The 20,985-nt window shown below is 47.1% G+C and overlaps 2 protein-coding genes across 4 annotated transcripts in view; one reads left to right on the top strand and one right to left on the bottom strand.

Annotated features, from left to right (window-relative positions):
* LCA5L (lebercilin LCA5 like) overlaps positions 1-16,737 on the bottom strand; it is a 71,489-nt gene extending 54,752 nt beyond the window's left edge. Inside the window, exon 1 of one of the 2 annotated variants that reach the window (XM_075334969.1) lies at positions 16,627-16,737. The gene's annotated coding sequence lies outside the window, so the exon portion shown is untranslated. Of the gene's footprint in view, positions 1-1,644; positions 1,713-16,626 lie in introns of those variants that run through there. The other variant, XM_075334970.1, reaches the window with a different exon arrangement.
* The window catches only part of SH3BGR (SH3 domain binding glutamate rich protein), a 55,038-nt gene continuing 44,823 nt past the window's right edge, over positions 10,771-20,985 (top strand). For both annotated transcript variants that reach the window (XM_075334974.1, XM_075334973.1), the window contains exon 1: positions 10,771-10,910. In XM_075334974.1, the coding sequence (XP_075191089.1) occupies positions 10,866-10,910 (45 nt within the window). In that variant the 5' untranslated portion in view covers positions 10,771-10,865. The remainder of the gene's footprint in view (positions 10,911-20,985) is intronic.

The raw sequence follows: 20,985 nt of genomic DNA, 5'->3' as shown, positions 1-20,985 counted from the left end.
GATGAGGACATGGCTTTAGGCAGGTTGTGCTCCCATCTCCATGCATGTAAGTCTTGAAGGAATCAATTTCTGAAGATCAGCGCACACATTTCCTATGACTACCCATCCCAAGTCCAGTCTCTGGGCGTATGGTGCAGTCAGGCCCATTACACTACTGTCGCACCTTGTGTACCCTTAGATTGTCTCTGCCGAGCAGGAGTAGAATCTCTGCGTTATTGTCTAGAGGTGGGATAACACTAGCGAGGCGTCTTAGGTGTGGTTGATGAAATGCAGCTTCTGGGTTAGGAATTTCATTACTTTGGCTGGGTATTTCGTCACATTCAAAGAGCGTTGGTAGAGGTATTTCAGTCTTCCCATTGATAGGAGAAGCAATGAATCCCTGGGCTCTTCTGCCGCTGGTCTCTATGCAACCCGAGCAGGTGTTCAAGGTGTAGGGTTCTGATGGTCCATTAATTCCGAAGGCTTCAAAGAATTTGGTTTCTGCCGGGGACCGGTTGCCTTGGTCGTCTATGATGGCATACACCTTCATTGCCTTTTCTGGATGTCCCTCGGGATAAACCTTGATGAGGCATATTCGGGCACAACATTTCTGCATTTGGCCCTCTCCACATACCTCTGAGCATGAGCAGGAGACGGCTGTGGTGGTGTCAGTCTGATTCTTGGGCTCCCCGCCATGACTTGGAGTGGGAGTGGTGGTGACTGCAGCCGGTGTGTCTCTAGCTAGCTGGGTTGGGTGCATGGCTGAAACGTGTTTTTCACTATGACACTCCTCACACTTGACAATGCATTTACAGTCCTTGGCCATGTGCTCAAGTGATGCGCAGCATTTGAAACAGATCCCAAGCTCTGTGAGGACTTTCTTGCGCTCCTGTAGGGTTTTGGATCTAAACCCTCTGCACTTGTTCAGTGAATGCGTTTTTTATGGATGGGACATTCTTGATTGAAAGACTTATCTCGTGATGAGATGTACTGTTTACCTGTGGGTGCTGCAGGTGATGGTAGCTCAGTCTTCCTAACACTTACAGTGTTCTTAATGTCTCTGCATTTGTGTATGGCACCTTCATACCTTGATGATGATGTTGTTGCAGCTGCCGAAGTGTTGAACTCTAGGAAGTCGAGGCTGGGGTCGTTCCTCATCTGGGCCTGCTTGTCGATGAACTTGCAGAAGTGAATAAATGGGGGAAAGGTGACGTCATGCACTCTTTTGCACCTTGAGACTGACGTTGCCCATTTCTCCTGCAGACTGTATGGCAGCTTCACCACTACTTTAACATTAATGACCTTTCCTTTGGATAGGTCACCAATGTCTGACTGGTCGGGGTCCGGCACCTGGCAACCCCGCCAATTCCCTACTCTAGGTGTCGGAAGTGCTCAGTTCTGAATCTGCTCCGTATTCTGATAGTGGCAGCAGTCTCCTGTTACAATCAATGAGGTGGATGTGCAGTACCCGGCTGAGGACACCATCAGAGGAGTAGATCCAGAAATAAGTATTTCCGGCCACCTACACCATAATCAGCTGATCAGTAGTGGTCCCATTGTGCTCACATCAGAAGCAATGCGCAACCAACCAAGACCTAATGATGGGACCAAGGCCTAATGATAAGACATTGTCAGTATCACAAATAAACATTTACATTCAGGTACCTTATACAGTAGATGATCTTGTCTCTAGTCATTTCTTTCTATTCTTCATCTTGTCCTGACACAATGATGACTTTTCACATTCACATCTCATCTCTGCAGATTTCTATCTTCTCCGGTCTTCTGCAGCACATCCCGACACGATGCCCCTAAAAGTAGCAGAATGATTATAATACGTCTACTTAAAAATATCTGCCCTACACTGTGCCCTATGATAAATAATAGCCCCTCACAGTATTCTCTGCACATATAGAAGGAGGCTGTGGACAAAAAAAGCGCAAATAGGGTCTTACCCCGATATATGTGGGGTGGGGAAGGGGGAGTAAACTCACTCACCTGATGTAGTTGTGACAGTCACAACTACTATAAGTGCATGTAAAACAAGATCCACGGCTGCAGCCACCCAGTGGCAGACATCAGAGAGCAATAGAGAAGGGTGTTCAATTGCAATCTCTTTGATTTGATTTGATGTTATTTTTAACCTGACGGTCCTGAGGAAGGGAGCAGGTGCTCCAGAAACGCGTAGACCTGTATGAAAATAAAGTGACATTGGTCTTCATCATCTGAATGAGTGATCTGTTGGCGCGGCAATTGAACACCCTTCTCTATTGCTCTCTGGAGTATTCTCTGCACAAAATATGACCCACACTGTCCCTCTTATGGTACATGCCCTCCATATTCCCTCTCATTCCAAACTGAGCCTACTGTTTACAGTGTCCTTTACACTGTGTCCCCTTATACTGCCCAGTATTTATACTGTGCCCTCATCACACTCCCCCTCCTTGCTATAACCTAACACTGTCCTCCCATTCTGCCCCCTTTCCATACCAACCCCCTCCAATACCCAGTCTATATTCTCTGCCCCTCACATTCTTCTCATCCCTTACTGTCTCCTCACTACCTCCTGTGTGTCCATATACTTTTCCACCTCACTCCCCATCCTGTCCATTTGCTCCTCATACCATGTCACTTTTTATTCTGTGTCCTCAAAAATGTCTTTCTAGTTCGCTCCACACCCTCTGTGTCCCCATGCATCACCCCTCATCCTCTCTGTCCCCATGGATCACCCCTCATCCTCTCTGTCCCCATGCATCACCCCTCATCCTCTCAGTCCCCATGAATCACCCCTCATCCTCTCTGTCTCCATGCATCACCCCTCAACCTCTCTGTCCCCATGCATGAAACCTCATCCTCTCTGTCCCCATGCATGAAACCTCATCCTCTCTGTCCCCATGCATGAAACCTCATCCTCTCTCACCCCATGCATGAAACCTCATCCTCTCTCTCCCCATACTGTGTCCAAAGATACTTCCCCCTCCCCATCCTTTCTTCCCACCATACTCTGTGCACAGATAGTTCCCTCCCCCACCCATACTGTGTTTATACATATTGCCCCCTCACCACCCTCTGTCCCCCCAAAGTGTGTCCACAGATGGTTCCCATTCCCCACCCTCTGTCCCCCATAGTGTGTCCACAGATAGTTCCCTCCCCCACCCTCTCTCCCCCCCATAGTGTGTCCACAGATAGTTCACTCCCCCACGCTCTCTCCCCCATACTGTTTCATAAATACTCCCCTCTTACCCCATAATGTTCCTCCTCCGTGTCCTCTTCAGCTCCACAGTGGAGCACTTATCAACGTTTCTCTGCCACCTCCGTGCTGCGGCGCTGGCTTCCGGGTCAGCAGTCTGATCAGCTGACCTGATCACATGAAATCCGCCGCGCTGACTCGGAAGTCAGCGCCAGGGATCACCGCTTCAATTGTCCTCGCATCTGACAAATGCAAGGACAATTGAGCAGTGGGAGCCGCACTTTGCAGATTCTATAAGTGCGGCTGTCAACATGACAGCCACGCTCAGAGAATAGCGGCTCCCACCCCGGCAGACTTCCACACCGCCGCATCAGGCAGCCCGCCAGCGCCCCGCCAGCTCCCCCTAGAGACGCCTCTAGCTTGTGCCTCCTCTCCACATGGCTAATTTGTATAGTTTATAAATTAGCCATGTGGACAGAGCCAGAGACGCTCTTCAGATTTTCCGGTACGCCGTACCGGTGCGTACCACCGCAAAAAAAGCACTGGGTGCTCCTATTCCTAGTCTCTACGTTACCCTTCGGGACATCGGTACGCCATTTGACGGTTGCCTTCTAACATCTAGTGCAACAGGTGCAGTCACATCTTGACATTACCCTTCTGAAAATGCAATGTAAATTATGTCACTAAAAAACTATCTCTGAATCACTGGGATCCGTTGAAGTGTTCCAGAGTTATTAACTCATAAAGTGACTCTGGTCAGAATTGAACAATTGTCCTGGCCATGAACGTGAAAACAGGCTGGGGGTGAAGGGGTTGAGGTTTACTGAGCAACATTTAGACAGGCCTGTGAAATACTGGAAGAATATACTCTTGTCAGATGACACCAAAATTGAACTGTTTGGATGCCATAATACACACCATGTTTGGAGACCAAAAGGCAAATCACCCCCAAAACACCATACAACAGTCAAGTTTGGAGGTGGGAAAAATCATGGAGTGGGGTTGTTTTTCTGCATATGGCACTGGCAAATTTCATATAATTGGAGGAAGGATGAATGGACAAATGTACAGAGACATTCTTGATAAAACCTGCTGCCATCTACCAGGATGATAAAGATGAAACGAGGGAGGACATTTCAACAAGACACAGCCGAGGTGTTGGCAGCAGATGATCAACGATACTCTCCAAGCGTGCAGCACAGTAACTGTGGGTTTTATTCAAGAACAACCAGGAACAAATATAATCAGCTTCATAAATCAGCAATTAATCATTTCTGTGTATGTCTGTATCTGCAGGTAGCCTCTCATATAGACACAGGAACTAGACCGATTACAGTCACATGTTCTTTCTGTTACACCCTCTCTACTTTTTTTGTGTTCTAACTTTATTAACAGCACACAAACCTAGCACCTGAACACTAATAGACAGGATTGCAGTTGTTGAACTAAACATACAGTATGCCAACAAAAGGAAACTTTCAATTGGTTTGATAGTGTAGCTTTGGCATCCTTGCACCCCTTGCTCTCTTCCCAGCAGGAACACACGTTACTCACCACCATGATACCTGGTGTATCTGCGGCACTCCTTGTGAGTGCCTCCTGCTTTCCCCTCATGGGACCCTTCCTCCGGGAGTGCTCCTATGGCATTTGCGCTCACCGCTGCCCCTCTCTTAAAGCGCTAGCGCGTCACTCTTAGGAAGTGCCTCTCAGCCGCTGAGAGCCACTGGGTACTTAAGGCACTCTCCAACTATGGGAGGTGCCTAATCAACGCCTTGTTTAGCTAGTGTTCCATACCCTAGCCAGCTAGTTGTCAGGTCACCCTTGTCCGTCCTGTACCTGGTCCCAACTCAGTAGTCCTGGTGGCACCTGGTTCCAGTCCTGTCCTGCCTGTACCTGGTTCCAGTCCTGGCCTGCCTGTACCTGCTACCTGCCTGTGACACCGTGACCTATCAGGTCGTCACAGGGTATTGTGCAACCTGCCCTTCTGAACAGTATCCACATCTTCCTTGGTTACGGGTCCCTGACCTTTGGTGTTGCTAAGAACAAGCCAATCGAAACCCTAGAAACACTTTCCACCACACCCACCACACACACCAATGGGTAGCTTGAAGGGAATAGGGCCGCCCACTTGGGGGGTTGGTTAGGGAGGGTCAGGAGTGTCAGGAGCAGTCAGTTGAGTGGTGACTCTCGTGAGGAGAGGTCACAAGTCAGTTGGAGGAGGACAGGAGCTGGGCTCCTTGCTAATACTAGGTGGCAGACGTTGGTCTGGGCCTGGTAGGAGCTGGAACCCCGGTCGCAGGGGATCGTGACAAGGGGCACGGACTGTCGAGGAGGGCAGCCGGCGGCCTTGTGCCATCTCCAGGCAGGGGCCAAGGCACAGCGGGGTACGTGGACCCTAGGCCGGGAAGTAGCTTGAAGCGTCCTGGTAATTCACTCGACGAGGACGGAGCCTTCAAGATGTGTTCTCCACCAGCTCCAAAATCGGGGTACTAGCGCAACGAGGGGGATAGGACTTTCCCAATATACAGTCCAGAAAATCCCAAGCGTGAACTCCCTTAGCCATACGGGTGAGCGGGACCCGACTAGTTCTATACTACAGGGGCCAACCAGTAACGAAAGGTGCCAAGGGAAAGGTCACAGGCTAACAAGCAACACCATCGGGCACGGGATCCAGGAGTGCTCCTCCCAGCTGCAGCGGTGCTCAGAATTTCGGTTTACAAGTTGTCGGTGTCAGCGTTATTGGACTGAGTGAGTATGCAGTGACCCTTTCCTCCCCAATGGTATCCCCTCACTACCATCACCGAGCCCCGGGGCATTCCCCCTACCCACGGAGGGGTTAAACACCTGGCTGCCGTCCCATCGCCACCGGGCGCTCCCAACAGCAGTCCGGAGACCCCTCGAGCCACCGCGGATCCGGATCCGAGCAGTCTTGGCTGCTGACGCTGGGGCGGTACATGTCCATCATGTCCGGTTGGTTCTAGTGACTCTGACCGTGTCCGTCCTGGCTGTGCCATCTGCCTCAGCCACTCCAGTGGTCCCAGCCTTGCTAGTGACTCTGCCTGTCCGTCATGGCCATGCCATCTGCCTCAGCCACTCCGGTGGTCCCAGCCTTGCTAGTGACTCTGCCTGTCCGCCATGGCCATGCCATCTGCCTCAGCCACTCCAGTGGTCTCAGCCTTGCTAGTGACTCTGTCTGTCCGTCATGGCCATGCCATCTGCCTCATGCACTCCGGTGGTGCCAGCCTTGCTTTATTTCACCCGCTGTACATTTTGCCAACTTTGTACTTACAAATTTGTTTAGAGGTTAGTTAAAGTATTATTGTTTTATTTCCCGAGGTCAAGAGTAATATAATAGTTATTTCTTAGGATCTATAATTTTATTTGTTCAGAAGGGGTTATTTTTAATGTTCATTATACATAGTGGTCTAGAGCGGTTATGGAGGTAGAAGAACGGAAAACAAAAGTATACTAATTTCCATAATCTGCTCCTCCACACTCATTATTGTGTCTCTTGCCAGTTCGCTCCCATCTGGAGGGAAGCAACAAATGACTGCTGCGGCCTTCATATTCTGTCCCAGCTCACTTCTCCCACTATGATGGAATGTGGAGGCTGCAGCCAATCAGGGGTCACATGATCACCTTCACCGGATGTTCATGCCAAGAAGACCGGCGAGGGGGCACACAGTGTGCAATGAGGGAGGTGAATATAATTTATTTTTCATTTCACCTCCTTGGGCCCATTAAGAGACTAATTTTATATTAGTGGACAATCACTTTAATGGTTTTGGATAATGTGCTTATTATTTTGCTGTTTCCACTACCTTTCCATTCAAGTTTCTGGAGAGCAGGGGCACACACCAGGACTGAAGTACTGTGACTTTGCTGTGTGTATTATCCCTGTACTGTGACATCACTGTGTGTATTATCTCTATACTGTGACATCACTGTGTGTATTATCCTTGTACTGTGACATCACTATGTGTATTATCGCTGTACTGTGATATCACTGTGTGTATTATCCCTGTACTGTGACATCACTGTGTGTATTATCCCTGTACTGTGACATCACTGTGTGTATTATCCCTGTACTGTGACATCACTGTATGTGTTATCCCTGTACTGTGACATCACTGTGTGTATTATCCCTGTACTGTGACATCACTGTGTGCATTATCCCTGTACTGTGACATCACTGTGTGTATTATCCCTGTACTGTGACATCACTGTGTGTATTATCCCTGTACTGTGACATCACTGTGTGCATTATCCCTGTACTGTGACATCACTGTGTGCATTATCCCTGTACTGTGACATCACTGTGTGCATTATCCCTGTACTGTGACATCACTGTGTGTATTATCCCTGTACTGTGACATCACTGTGTGCATTATCCCTGTACTGTGACATCACTGTGTGCATTATCCCTGTACTGTGACATCACTGTGTGCATTATCCCTGTACTGTGACATCACTGAGTGCATTATGTCTGCGCTGTGACATCACTGTGTGTATTACCCCTGTACTGTGACATCACTGTGTGTATTACCCCAGTACTAGGACATCACTGTGTGTGTTAGGCTACTTTCACACCTCCGGTTTTTGCAATGCGGCACACTCCGGCACTTTGCAGGAAAATCGCAACCGTTTTTTTTTGCTGCCGGTTGCGATTTTCCTGCATAGACTTTAATTAGTGCCGCATTGTGCCGCATGGGCTCCCGTTCGGTCCGGTTTTTGCCGCATGCGGCAGATTTAGCCGATGCGGCGGCCGGATGGAACGTTGCCTGGCACGTTTTTTCGTGCGGCAAAAAAACCCGCATCGCGCCGCATTCGCCCGATGCGGCGCATTTTTCAATGCATGCCTATGGCGGCCGGATGCGGCGCGATGCGGCAATAACCGCATCCGGCCGCCGCATGCGGTTTTTGCCACTGCGCATGCTCAGTAGCATGCCGCAAGCGGCAAAAACCGGACTGGCCGCAAAGGAAAAACTTATGCAAAGGATGCGGTGTGTTCACCGCATCCGTTGCATAGCTTTCACAGCCGGATTGAGCCGCAGAGCTCAAGCCGGATGTGTGAAAGTAGCCTTATCGCTGTACTGTGACATCACTGTGTGTTTTACCCCTGTACTGTGACATCACTGTGTATTATCTCTATACTGTGACACCACTGTGTGTATTATCCCTGTACCGTGACATCACTGTATGTATTATCTATATACTGTGACATCATCTTATTTATTATATTAATATATATACAGTGTATATATATATATATATATATATATATATATTTATAATGTTAATATGAACAGCCAGGAATCCTCTGCACAAAGGTGCGCTGTGTAATAGGATGTGGCCATGCACAACGTACTGTGCGGACGCGTCCTATACATCATGATGACCAAGCCCCCACCCCCAGTGACCGCTGGGTGCAAGTGTGGATTAAAACGTCTGGCATCCAGGAAAGTGCGGCTTCTGCCCTGAGCCCTGTGGTTCCCGGATTTCGGGCCGGGGCTCGCAGAATACATCATTCTCCAGATGGCGAGTGGCCCCCCGACGGTCCTTGGTCCCGGCATATCTGATGAAGGTCAGTAAGACCAAAAAGTAACAATTGGGTCTGTGGCTGACAGGACGGCCTTGTGAATGTCGTAATGGCCTTTATGAGGAATACATTGTGCTGTAACTCACACGGCTCACACACCACAGAGACTCATTATCTGACTATTATTCGACAGGGTTAGATGATTCTATTCAAATATTGATTTGTATGACATTGCTGTTTTTTTTATGGCCACGTGCACAAGTTGAGTACTTGGTGTTTTTTTACCTCAGTATTTATAGCCAAAACCAGTAGTGGAACAATCAGAGGAAAGTATAATAGAAACATGGGCACCATTTCTGTATTTTTTACCAGCTCCTCATTTTGGCTCACAAATTCTGAGGTACAAAATGTACCAAATGTTCAACGTGTGCACGTGGCCTAAGGCTGTGTGCCTACAACGAGTCTATGGTGAGTTTGAGCAACATATTGAGTATTTGGTCCGTTTTTTACCTCAGTATGTGTAAGCCAAAACCAGGAGTGGGTAAATAATTATCGCACACGGTTTTGCACAAACTTTGGCCACTGTCATGGCAGCATTGGGTTCTGTTGAGATTGCAGATTCTGACACTCCGTCCAATGGTTTCTCTGGTGTCTGGGATCAAAACAGGTAGACTCGAGTGTCAATCAGTGTGCTGATTTATAGGCAGGTTAGCAAGAGTTAATCTCTGCTAGTCTGTTTACTCCTTTGGTCACATGTTGTGGGAGACCTATCAGGTCTGCTCCCCTCCTATTTATGCTGGTGGAATCCTTCTACCCATGTCAGCTATAGTTTATTTCATGTTGGTCTCTGAAGTGTGGTGTCCTAGACTCTCTGGTGAAAGTTGTGCCCGTCGCTTGGAGCGGTTGTGGAGTTTACCCCTGTTGTATTATACAGTACTTCCTTACTGCTCTTGTTTTTTTCCTCCTGAATCTCTTATTGTCTTTACCTTTTTGTGTGCGTGCTGTGTGACAGGGTTTTGTTTTTTCCCTTGTCTGTCTTTATCTGTGGGTTTATACACACTCCTGTCCAGTCCCTCACTGGGAGAGGGAAAGGGGGAATCAGATCATTACTTTTCAGGAACAGTGCCAGGAGGGAGACTTGGGCATCTCCACCATTAGGAGTATCTTTGAGATTAGGGATAGCATAGGGTCCCCTAGCTTGGGGGACAACTTAGGAGCCCCGGTTCCCCAGTATCCCATAGTGATCATGAAATTAATGAAGAAGTGGTGTGCGTGTTTCTATTACACTTTCCCTCTGATTGTTCCACTCCTAGTATTGGCTTACAAATACTGAGGTAAAAAACTCATCAAACACTCAACATGTGCACATGGCCTACAACATTCAATCTCACCAAGACTTCATTGTGGGCTCACAATCTTAGGCAACCAGTATTTGGCGTGTGTTTTACCTCTGAATTTTTGAGTCAAAACCAGGCGTGGGTAAATAATACAGAAGTGGTGCCCATATTTCTATTATACTTAATTATTCCACTCCTGGTTGTGGATTACAAATCTTGAAGTTAAAAACTCACCAAATACTCAACGTATGCACATGGCCTACTAATTCTGCAATATCGAAAGCTTTTTGTGGGAACGTAGCCTAAGAGGTTCTGCAGCAGCTAAGGGTAAAAAAAAAAATCACCTTTTGCTTAAGAATATTAGAAGTGATCTTGGAGGAATGAGATTGGTATGGCTATTCATGTAATTCGTTCAGCGTAGGTTCCACGTTCACTGATTTGGAGGTAATTCTTGGGAGTAAATGAAGTTTTCGCTTTGTGTAAATTCCTATTTTTTTTCATATAATTCATTTACAAGTATCAGGTCATCATAAATCAATTGCACGCTTCAAAGACCTTCTGATTGGTGTATTGTCTTACCTTACCTTCTAGGGACGGTGGCCAACCTAACGTGCTTAGATGCAGTTGCTAGCCTGCCCACACAACAGATGCCTTGCGAGAACCAATCGCTCCCAAAATATCCCTGAGCCAATGATCAGGTTGCAATGTGTACAGGCTGGAGAGGGTTAGGTTTACACACACTGCCCTGGGATTCTGTCAGTGAAAGACACTCAGGATCCTTGTTACATATTAACAGGGTCCTCAGAAATCTCCAGACAAAATGGTCATCAAGGTATTTGTCGCCACTGTAGCTGGATCAACTGCGGTAAGTGCCATCTCCATTGTTTTTCCTTTATAAGTTGTGTAGGTTCAGATAAAGAAACTATAACTATACATAACATACAGCACAAACAGTATACAAAAGATTCAACTAAAATATAAATGCCTAAATACAACTACAATAACTATGCATAAAAAGTATAGAAAACATTCAACAATATAAATAACTAAATACAACTACAATAACTATGCATAAAAAGTATAGAAAACATTCAACAATATAAATAGCTAAATACAACTACAATAACTATGCATAAAAAGTATAGAAAACATTCAACAATATAAATAGCTAAATACAACTACAATAACTATGCATAAAAAGTATAGAAAACATTCAACAATATAAATAACTAAATACAACTACAATAACAATGCATAAAAAGTATAGAAAACATTCAACAATATAAATAACTAAATACAACTACAATAACTATGCATAAAAAGTATAGAAAACATTCAACAATATGAATAACTAAATACAACTACAATAACTATGCATAAAAAGTATAGAAAACATTCAACAACATTATAAATAACTAAATACAACTACAATAACTATGCACAAACTGTATACAAAAGATTCAACAAAGCTACGTAAATACTTTAAAATAACTACAACAACTATGCATAAGCAGTATACAAAAAGATTCAACAAAGAAAGAATTAAAAATAACTACAAAAACTATGCATATACAATATACAAAATATTCAACAAAAATATATAAATACCTAAAAACAACTACAAAAATATATAAAAAATAAACTAAATATACAAAACTGTATAAAAGATATAAAAAAAAATGATGTACAATAAATATACAAAACTATATAAATACCTAAACACAATGACAATAAGTATGCATAAACAGTATACAAAAAATTCAACAAAAACATATAATACCTAGAAACAACTGCAAAAATATGTAAAAGATAAACTAAATGTATAAAAGATATAATATAAAATATCTATACAAATCTATATAAAAGTTAGCATAAAAAATATGTAAAAAAAATCAATAAATATACAAAACTATGTAAAAGTTACAATAAGAAATATAGAAAAGAAATCCATCTAAAAACAAAAGGATAATAATAATAATAATGTAATAATAATATAATTAAAGTGAGTAAAATAATAAAGAAAATAAAAGGTTAATAGAGTAGCAAGTTATATTTTATATTGAGGCCTGTTTAACACAATTATCTTTTTTTGTTTTTTATTCAAATCCAGGGCTTTTTAAAATACATTTTTAAATATTTAAGGAAAAAAAATATTAAAAGTATACACCGCTCCAATAAAAAAAATAAAAATATATATATATATATATTTATATGTATGTATGTATATATATATATATATATATATAAAAAATATAATGTGTGTGTGTATAGAAAGAGATATGTTTTTGCTTTATATATCAATATATCAATATTAAAAACACTCAAAATGCCTAAAACACATGTAATAATAACTACTGTACATTGCAGGAACTTGGCCTTCTGCTCACTTGAGTTTGCAGATCGAGTGGCTCTTGTGTAATTTAATCCACTGGGGGATCATGTTCGCCCCAGGTACTGGCTGATAGGATAATGTGTCTCTATATACAGTGGATCGGGTGTACTTTTTTTTTAATGCCTGTAATATTTACTGTAAAATGTGCAGAAAACACTAGAGTTGTAAATGAAAAAAGCGAGCGAACAGGGGAGAGAGAGAGCGACCGGCCACATGGGGGAAGGGACGCTGTTTCCTTATATATCCCTGCTTGACAGCTGATCTCTGATGAATTTGAGCCTCGTATGTATCAGCTACTCAAAGACAGTTCTTGTGGAGCTGACGGAGATATTGAAGGAATTGCTTGGAAACTTCCAGACAACTTGTTATAAAGCAGGGTAAAATAAAATAAAGTAATAAAACTTGGAATATTTTATATATCTTTTTAGATAGAAGCATATGGACTCTAGAACGTTGCCCCCTGTTGTAGCCAAAAGGGTTGGACATATCTCACTCTCTCCTTCTGTGTAAGTCTTAGGTGATTAATTTTTATGAAGCAGGAGGATTAGGATGAGCTGAGGTATCGTGTTCTTAGCACCTTAATGGGCTACCAGCACCCGGAGCAAGGCAAGTATTGTGCCCCTCAATCCATTGTGCTGCCTGTGGCCTACAAGACGAAGACATGATTTGGGCCCACAGCTACCTGTTCTATGTAACTTACTGTATGGGCATCATGTTGACGCCTATACATGTAGCGCCCCACGGGGCCTTAGGGTACTCATGACCGGGCCAGAGGTTTCTTGGGGTTGCTGTGACTGTCCTGACCCGGCTCCGTGGCCCTGTCGGCTACATGAAAAGACAAACAAACAGGTGTCCAGTGTAAATGGGAATGGAAGGAGAGTGACGGGTCCCTGGGAAGCATGTTGTCGATTGCAATGGTGAATGGGTCTCGGCCTCCTCTACCGCAGACCCTTTCTGTGACTTTTCCTCTCCCAGGAGCGGTGTTGGATGGGAATGGGGGATGCTTCGCAGCGCCACCCGTGGTGTGCGGCCAGGGATTAGCCGCCGCTGCAGAGTCTCACTCTGGGGCAGGTGTTGGGAGCAGCCAGGATGGTATAGCTCCCCACAGGCGGAGCGGGATTACTGCGGGAGGTTGGTGAGAACTGGGCGGCAGTCCACGGGAGCGCTGGAGCGCAGGGCAGTGGCATTTATTCACAGAGTCACTGGGTGCAGGTTCCAGATGCTTTTATTCTCTGGTTAAGATTGTATCGCGCCCCAGGTGCTGGTCCTCGCCATCAGAGACTCCGGACGATCCCGGGCAGGTCAGAGGTCCGGTCCGGTGTGGTAATCGATGGGCTTTCTCCTCCGTGCACAACTCTGTACTTGGTGAGTCCCCGTGGCCTGAAGTGTCTTGGGATCCCCTCCTGCTCTCTCTCTTACTCTCTGTCTTGGCCCGTATGGCAGGCAGCTTGAACCTCTCCTGAGTTGAACCTCTGTCCCCGTTCCCAGGTTCCCTCTTTGCTGCTGTGCCCCGGACACTAACGTCGGTGAGGTCCTTGATGGTCCCCTCACCGGGCATATATTTATCAGGTGAGCTTGAAGCATCTTCCTGAACTATGGCTCTGTAGCCCGCCTGTGCTCAGTCCCGTGAGTACTTCACCGTACTCTTCCTGGCGACCGTCCGCCTTGAGCCCTCGATTACTGGTACCAGGTCCCGTCCCTCTAGGTGTTACTAGCCCCAGTCTGGCTGGCTCCCCTCTGCAGGAGAATCCTGCAGAGGTCGGTGCGGTATTACATCCCAGACGGCTCTGTTCTGCCTCCCTGAGGGGTGTCTGGCAGCAACCCCTCAGGGAGCTGCTCTACAGTGTGTCTGCTCTGTCTCTGTCTGACTGGAACTGACCTTGACTTCCTGTCTACTTTGTAACTTACTCCTACTCCTGCCCCCCCACCTTTGCAAAGATCCAGATCGTTGTTATGGTCACCTGGAGTTCCCCCAGTGCCTGTGTCTGCTAGGAACTGGCTGAGTCACTTCCTGACTGTGTTTAGATGAGCTATGTGAGGTGTGTGTAAACTTACCGGGTTAACCTCTTCCTGCCCAGGAAGGATATAATGATATACACTATAGCAACCAGTCTCAGGTGCACTACATATAGATAAAGGTTGCACTTGCCCAGAGATTGGGTGCACCAAACCAAAGGTCCTGTACATGTACTCTGCCTCGGATCTTCAACACTAAAGATGCCACTACTCAAAGCCAATCTGACAACTGAGTCCCAACAAATGAAGCTATAGGAGGTCGGACAATCCTTTTGCTTTAGCGATCCTCTGTAGAAGTCCCCACAAATAATGTTGATTTTTGCACCGATAATGAGTTCTTTTTCCCCATACATATACAGTATACCACAAAAAAGAGTACACCCCTCACATTTTTGTAAATATTTGATTATATATTTTCATGAGACAGCACTGAAGATCTGACAGTAGTCAGTGTGCAGCTTGCATAACTGTGTAAATTTGGTGTCCTCTAAATAACTCAACACGCAGCCATTAATGTGTAAACCGCTGGCAACAAAAGTGAGTACACTTCTATGTGAAAATGGACAAATTGTGCCCAATTAGCCATTTTACCTCCACAGTGTCATGTGAGAAATTAGTGTTACAAGGCCTCAGGTGTGAATGGGTGTCACCAGGGGTGGGATTCAAATTTTTAACAACAGGTTCTCTGTAAACCCCGCCTATTTGAAAAACACACCCATTCTGTAACCACACCCATTTTGTTAGCCACACCCATTTTCACGCAGTTTCCTCAACCAAAAAATACAAGTAATTTAAAGTAAAATCTCCTCCCCCTCCTATACCGTCACTCTCCTGTCCAGTACCAGTTGCTCTCATGGCCTCTTTCCCTTGCAGATACCATCCCATCATGGCCTCTTTCCCCCTACAGATACCATCCCAGTATGGCCTCTTTCCCCTGCAGATCCCATCCCATCATGGCCTCTTTCCCCTGCAGATCCCATCCCATCATGGCCTCTTTCCCCTGCAGATCCCATCCCATCATGGCCTCTTTCCCCTGCAGATCCCATCCCAGTATGGCCTCTTTCCCCTGCAGATCCCATCCCAACATGGCCTCTTTCCCCTGCAGATCCCATCCCATCATGGCCTCTTTCCCCTGCAGATCCCATCCCATCATGGCCTCTTTCCCTTGCAGATACCATCCCATCATAGCCTCTTTCCCCTGCAGATCCCATCCTATCATGGCCTCTTTCCCCTGCAGATCCGATTCCATTATGGCCTCTTTCCCCTGCAGATCCCATCCCATCATGGCCTCTTTACCCTGCAGATCCCATCCCATCATGGCCTATTTCCCTTGCAGATCCCATCCCATCATGGCCTCTTTCCCCTTCACATCCCATCCCATTATGGCCTCTTTCCCTTGCAGAACCCATCCCATTATGGCCTCTTTCCCCTGCAGATCCCATCCCATCATGGCCTCTTTCCCCTGCAGATCCCATCCCATTATGGCCTCTTTCCCCTGCAGATCCCATCCCATTATGGCCTCTTTCCCTTGCAGATCCCATCCCATTATGGCCTCTTTCCCTTGCAGATCCCATCCCATTATGGCCTCTTTCCCCTGCAGATCCCATCCTATCATGGCTTCTTTGCCCTGCAGATCCCATGTGATCTCATCCCATGTGCTCCTTTTCTCCTGCAGATCCTGTCCCATATGGCTCCTTTTTCCATATAGCTCCCATCTTATGTGGCCCCTCTCTCCATATAGCTCCCATCTTATGTGGCCCCTCTCCCCATATAGCTCTATAGCTTCCATCTTATGTGGCCCCTCTCCCCATATAGCGCTCCCACCTTATGTGGCCTCTCCCCACATAGCTCCCATCTTATGTGGCCCCTCTCCCCATATAGCGCTCCCACCTTATGTGGCCTCTCCCCATATAGCTCCCACCTTATGTGGCCCCTCTCCCCATATAGCGCTCCCACCTTATGTGGCCTCTCCCCATATAGCTCCCACCTTATGTGGCCCCTCTCCCCATATAGCGCTCCCATCTTATGTGGCCTCTCCCCATATAGCTCCCATCTTATGTGGCCTCACCCCATATAGCTCCCATCTTATGTGGCCCCTCTCCCCATATAGCCACATATAGCTGCCATCTTATGCGGCTCCTCTCCCTGCATCTTCGGCTCACTGAGCTCTTACCTGCTGAAAGCACCGGCAGCTTCTCCTCTGTCCTCCGTCCTCCTCCGCGGCTCATCTCTGCATGCTGACGCTGACAGACGGCAGTATGAGGAGCTACCTCCACACACTGCCGTGTCCTCTGCAGCGTCAGCGCGTCGCTGCACGCCGGGTCAGGGAGCAGACAGGCTCCACTGTACCCGGAAGTGCTGCGCGGAGGTACGGGGATTCATTTGTGTCAGTGTCTTAAAGAGACACTAACACAAATGAATACAGGGAACCGGGTCGCCGCAGCTGTTTCTTGCCGGTTCTGGGAGCCGGCTGCTATTTTAACAACCGGTTCTCCATAACCGGCTGAATCCCTTCCCTGGGTGTCACACAGCGTTTGGCTCAAAACTCGCCAAGTGTCATGGCAGTCGCTGGTGCTGTTCACTTCACAGACTCTGACACTCCACACTGGTTTCTCTGGGGCTTCTGAGTTGCACAGGCAGGCCCGGGCATCGACCAGCTGTGTGCTCATTAGTGATCAGGCTGGCAGGGGTTAATCTCTCATAGCCTGCTGGTTAACTCTAGGATCACATGGTATGAGATCTATCACATCTTCTCCCCGATGGTGGAAACTGACTTCTTGTGCCAATTATAGCTTTAAGCGATACCAGTCCATGTGCTGGTGTGATCCAGTTGCTGGTGAACTACTGAGTGCTGTTTGATGTCTTGTGGGAATTCTCTTGTCATCTGGTTACTTTTTCCCTGCTCTTTATTTCCTCCTGATCACGTATTGTCTAATACCTCTGTGTGTGATTGTTGTGAGTTAGAGTTTTGGTTCCCCGTTTGTCTATTTGTGTGGGTTTAACCACTCCTGTACTGGCCTTCCTCTGGGGTAGGGGAGAGGGGGTATTAGAGCAGGGCTGGCTGGGAGCAGGGCTAGGCTGGCGGTCCACACCTTTTCACCATCAGAAGTACCTCTGGCATAAGGGACAGCTAAGGCACCCTAGCCTGAGGGCCAGCCTAGGAGCCCCAGTCCCTGGTTATCCCCTTATACTTTATGTCATTATAATCTGCCAAACTTAAATTTTGACCCACTTGCTGCACTTTTAGACAATTTTAGTCCTCGTCTCTCCAGGTGGTGGAGTTAGAGATGGCAGTACAGCAACAAGCACAGTACACCATTCCGGTGCAATCAGCATTGGTTGTCGATCCCAAATTGCCCCTTCTGGAAAGGTTTTCTGGGAAGTGCAGCCGGTTGGTTTCCTTCAGGGAATCATGAAAATGGTATTTTCAGCTGCTTTTCCACTCTCCTGCTAGTGAGGCGCAGTGAGTAGGAATTGTGGTTTTGCTCCTGAGTGGGGATCCACAAGCTTGGATCTTGTCCTTGCCTCTTGAGCCACCTGTGTTTGTGTCGGTGGACAATTTTTCTCTACTCTGGGTCTTATCTACGATGAGACCTATACGGAATTTCTAGCTGAGTGTCAAATTTGTTCACTACACCAGAGGAATAGGCTGGCAGAGGATTATTGCAGTGAATTCCGGCGCTAGTCCATGGATGCTCAATGGAACTACCCTGCACTCAAAAAACTGTTTTTTCAGGGTGTGTCTGGGGCATTGGTGATTAATGAGACTCCCACCTCTCTTGAGTGTGCCATGCCCCTTGTAATCTGTATTGATTGCCGGTTCTGTCTGAGGTCTCATAATACCAAGACGTTATGGGAAGGAGCTACGGTACCTACTTTACCTCCCAAGGCCTCACCTGAGCCCATGCTGCTTGGAAGGGCATCACAGGAGAGGAGAGATTTCCCTACTCCTAAATGGGGAGGAGTCTGTTTTTATTGTAGTAAAAAGGGACACTTTATTAGCATCTGTCCTTGGTGTCTAAGGAAATTTGGCAATAGTGAAAACCTTTAGACCCTGGTGGGTTGCAGAATTCCAACCTGGGACTACTAATTTCCTCCACCATGGTGTCTCAATGTTTATTACCTGTCAGGGTTAAAATTAGGGGATTGGACGTTCCCATTACGGTTTTTCTAGATAGTGGCTCTGGGGCAAACATAATCGACGAACAGTTTACTTGTTCCTCAGGGATAAAGTGCAGTTCCCTGTGACAGCCTGAATAGGTCAGGGGCGTCACACGACAACCCGAATTGACACTGGCCCGGTGACGAGTAACCCCCCGAGATCCCGTGGGCGCCTCAAACACTGTTTAGGGACCTGTAGCTCAGTGATAACCACTTGTATTATGGAGCCTTTTTTGGAGTTTGGCGATGTATTCTCTGTCAAGGGTTGTCAGTAGCTGCCGCCATATAGACTGCACCGTGAGGTTGAAGCCTCGGACCAAGCTGACCAAGTGCAAACTGTACAATTTGTCCAGTCCCAAGAGACAAGCTCTCTAGGAGAGTTTGGCTACTGGTCCATCTTCGTCCCCTGTGGCTGCAGGTTTCTTCTTTGTCAAAAAGAAAGATGGTGGTCTGCGTCTGTGTCTGGATTTCCGTGAGCTTAACAGATGATGGTTTTTGACCTGTATCCTATGCAACTCATTCCGGACCTGACCAATTAGATTTTTAGTGCTAAATGGTTCTCCAAACTTGATCTTACGGGGGCCTATATTCTGATTTGTGTTCAACAGGGGATAAGTGGAAGACGTCATTCAACACGCTGGAAGGTCACTTTGAGAACCTGGTGATGACTTGTGGCCTGACCAACGCACCTGTGTTTTTTCAGCACTTTATTAATTATGTATTCGATCACCTGTTAGGGAAATTTGTTATTTATTTGGATGATATTCTCATTTTTCCACAGGATTTTGGGTAACATTTAAAACATGTTAAACAGGTTTTGAAAATTCTCAGAGAAAACAAGGTGTGCACAAAATTAGAAAACTGTATTCACCGTTCAAGAGCTTCGAGTTTTGGGTTATATTATTTCCGGTTCTGGTTTGAGGATGGATCCCTCTAGGTTACAGGCTATATTAAAATGGGACTGTTCTGAGAACCTCAAGGCGCGGTAATGTTTCTTGGGGTTTGCTAATTAGTACATGAAGTTAATTAAAATGTTTTCTCCCATTGCAAGACCTGTGACTGACATGACGAAAAACAGTACAAACTTTTTTAACTGATCTGAGGGTGCTTTATACGCTTTTGACTGTCTAAAAAAATGCTTCTGTAGCGCCCCTGAGACCATCAGGGTGCTACAAGGTTCTGCATCCCCACCAGGATCAAGACACAGGAAGACAGTAGACAGAGAGGAGTCTGCAGTGAAAGGCAGCAGACACAGTGGAGAGCAGTTCAGTTGAAAGTTGACAGTGAAGTGAAAAGAGGTGACTGAGCAACATCCTGACTCGGGTTGACGGTGACCTGGTACCCAGGAGAGGTGGTTGCCGGTGAAGTACAGTGGAGCACTCCTGGAACTACCATTGACAGGGTACAGGACCCTAGGACAGGAAAGAGCTTCAAGCCAACCTGTTAACACCTGCACAGCAAAGGGGACCATCAAGGACCTTGCTGACCCTAAAGAATCTGAAAACTCAGTAGCAAAGCGAGAGCCGGGGACAAGACCAGAGACTCCAACCCCACAGGGTTCACGCTACCGTCAGGCGGACAGAAGTGGACAAACCACAGACCCGGGACCCCCAGTGTTCTATGTCGCGGGCAGAGGAGGGGACGCCGCGCTCTCCCACTGCTCGGGTCCGGCTGACGCTGCGGCTGCTGCGGCCTGCTGCTGCTGCTCGGTGGCTCGAGCGATGGGCCGGATCCCGGGGACTCGAGCGGCGCTCCTCGCCCGTGAGTGAAAGGGGATTGGGTTTTGGGATAGTTTATTGTCCGTGACGCCACCCACGGTTGTAGTGATTAAGTGGACACCACCGCTGCTCTGTCTGGGGAGCCCGGGAGTGATGGTATGGAGCAGCCAGTTGTTGATTTGCCCCTCCGTGGGTAGGGGGTTTGGTGGTCCCGGGGCCCAGTGATGGGGTTGGTATGGTGGACAGGCGGGTATGGGGCCTGTGGAGGTGCAGGGGCGCAGGGACAGCGCTGTGCCGCACGGCACGGAGGTACTCACTCAGCCAGTAAACACGACACAGTTCTCAGTAAACCAACGGCTGGTTGGACGGGTCCCTCGGACGGTTACGGTGCTGATGTTCCCTGCAGTTAGCGGTGACAGTCTCTTCCCTGCACCTATGTAAAGTATTTTTGGTAGCGATGGGTTCCCACCGGTTACTCGCTCCCCGACCTGGACATGAGCCGGAGGAGCCCCTCTCTTGCCCGCAGGCGCTGGCCCTGGGAAACTGGTGCCTTGGCGGTGGCGGTGTCTCCCCTTAACGGTCGGACTGTTGCCTTCAATCGGGACTTGGTTGTTAGGAGACAGAGGTCCCCTTCACTGACGGATTTGGCAAAT

The sequence above is a fragment of the Anomaloglossus baeobatrachus genome, chromosome 2 (assembly GCF_048569485.1).
Source record: "Anomaloglossus baeobatrachus isolate aAnoBae1 chromosome 2, aAnoBae1.hap1, whole genome shotgun sequence".
In the NCBI taxonomy this organism is placed as follows: Eukaryota; Metazoa; Chordata; class Amphibia; order Anura; family Aromobatidae; genus Anomaloglossus; species Anomaloglossus baeobatrachus.
This window is presented reverse-complemented; position numbering and strand designations above follow the sequence as displayed.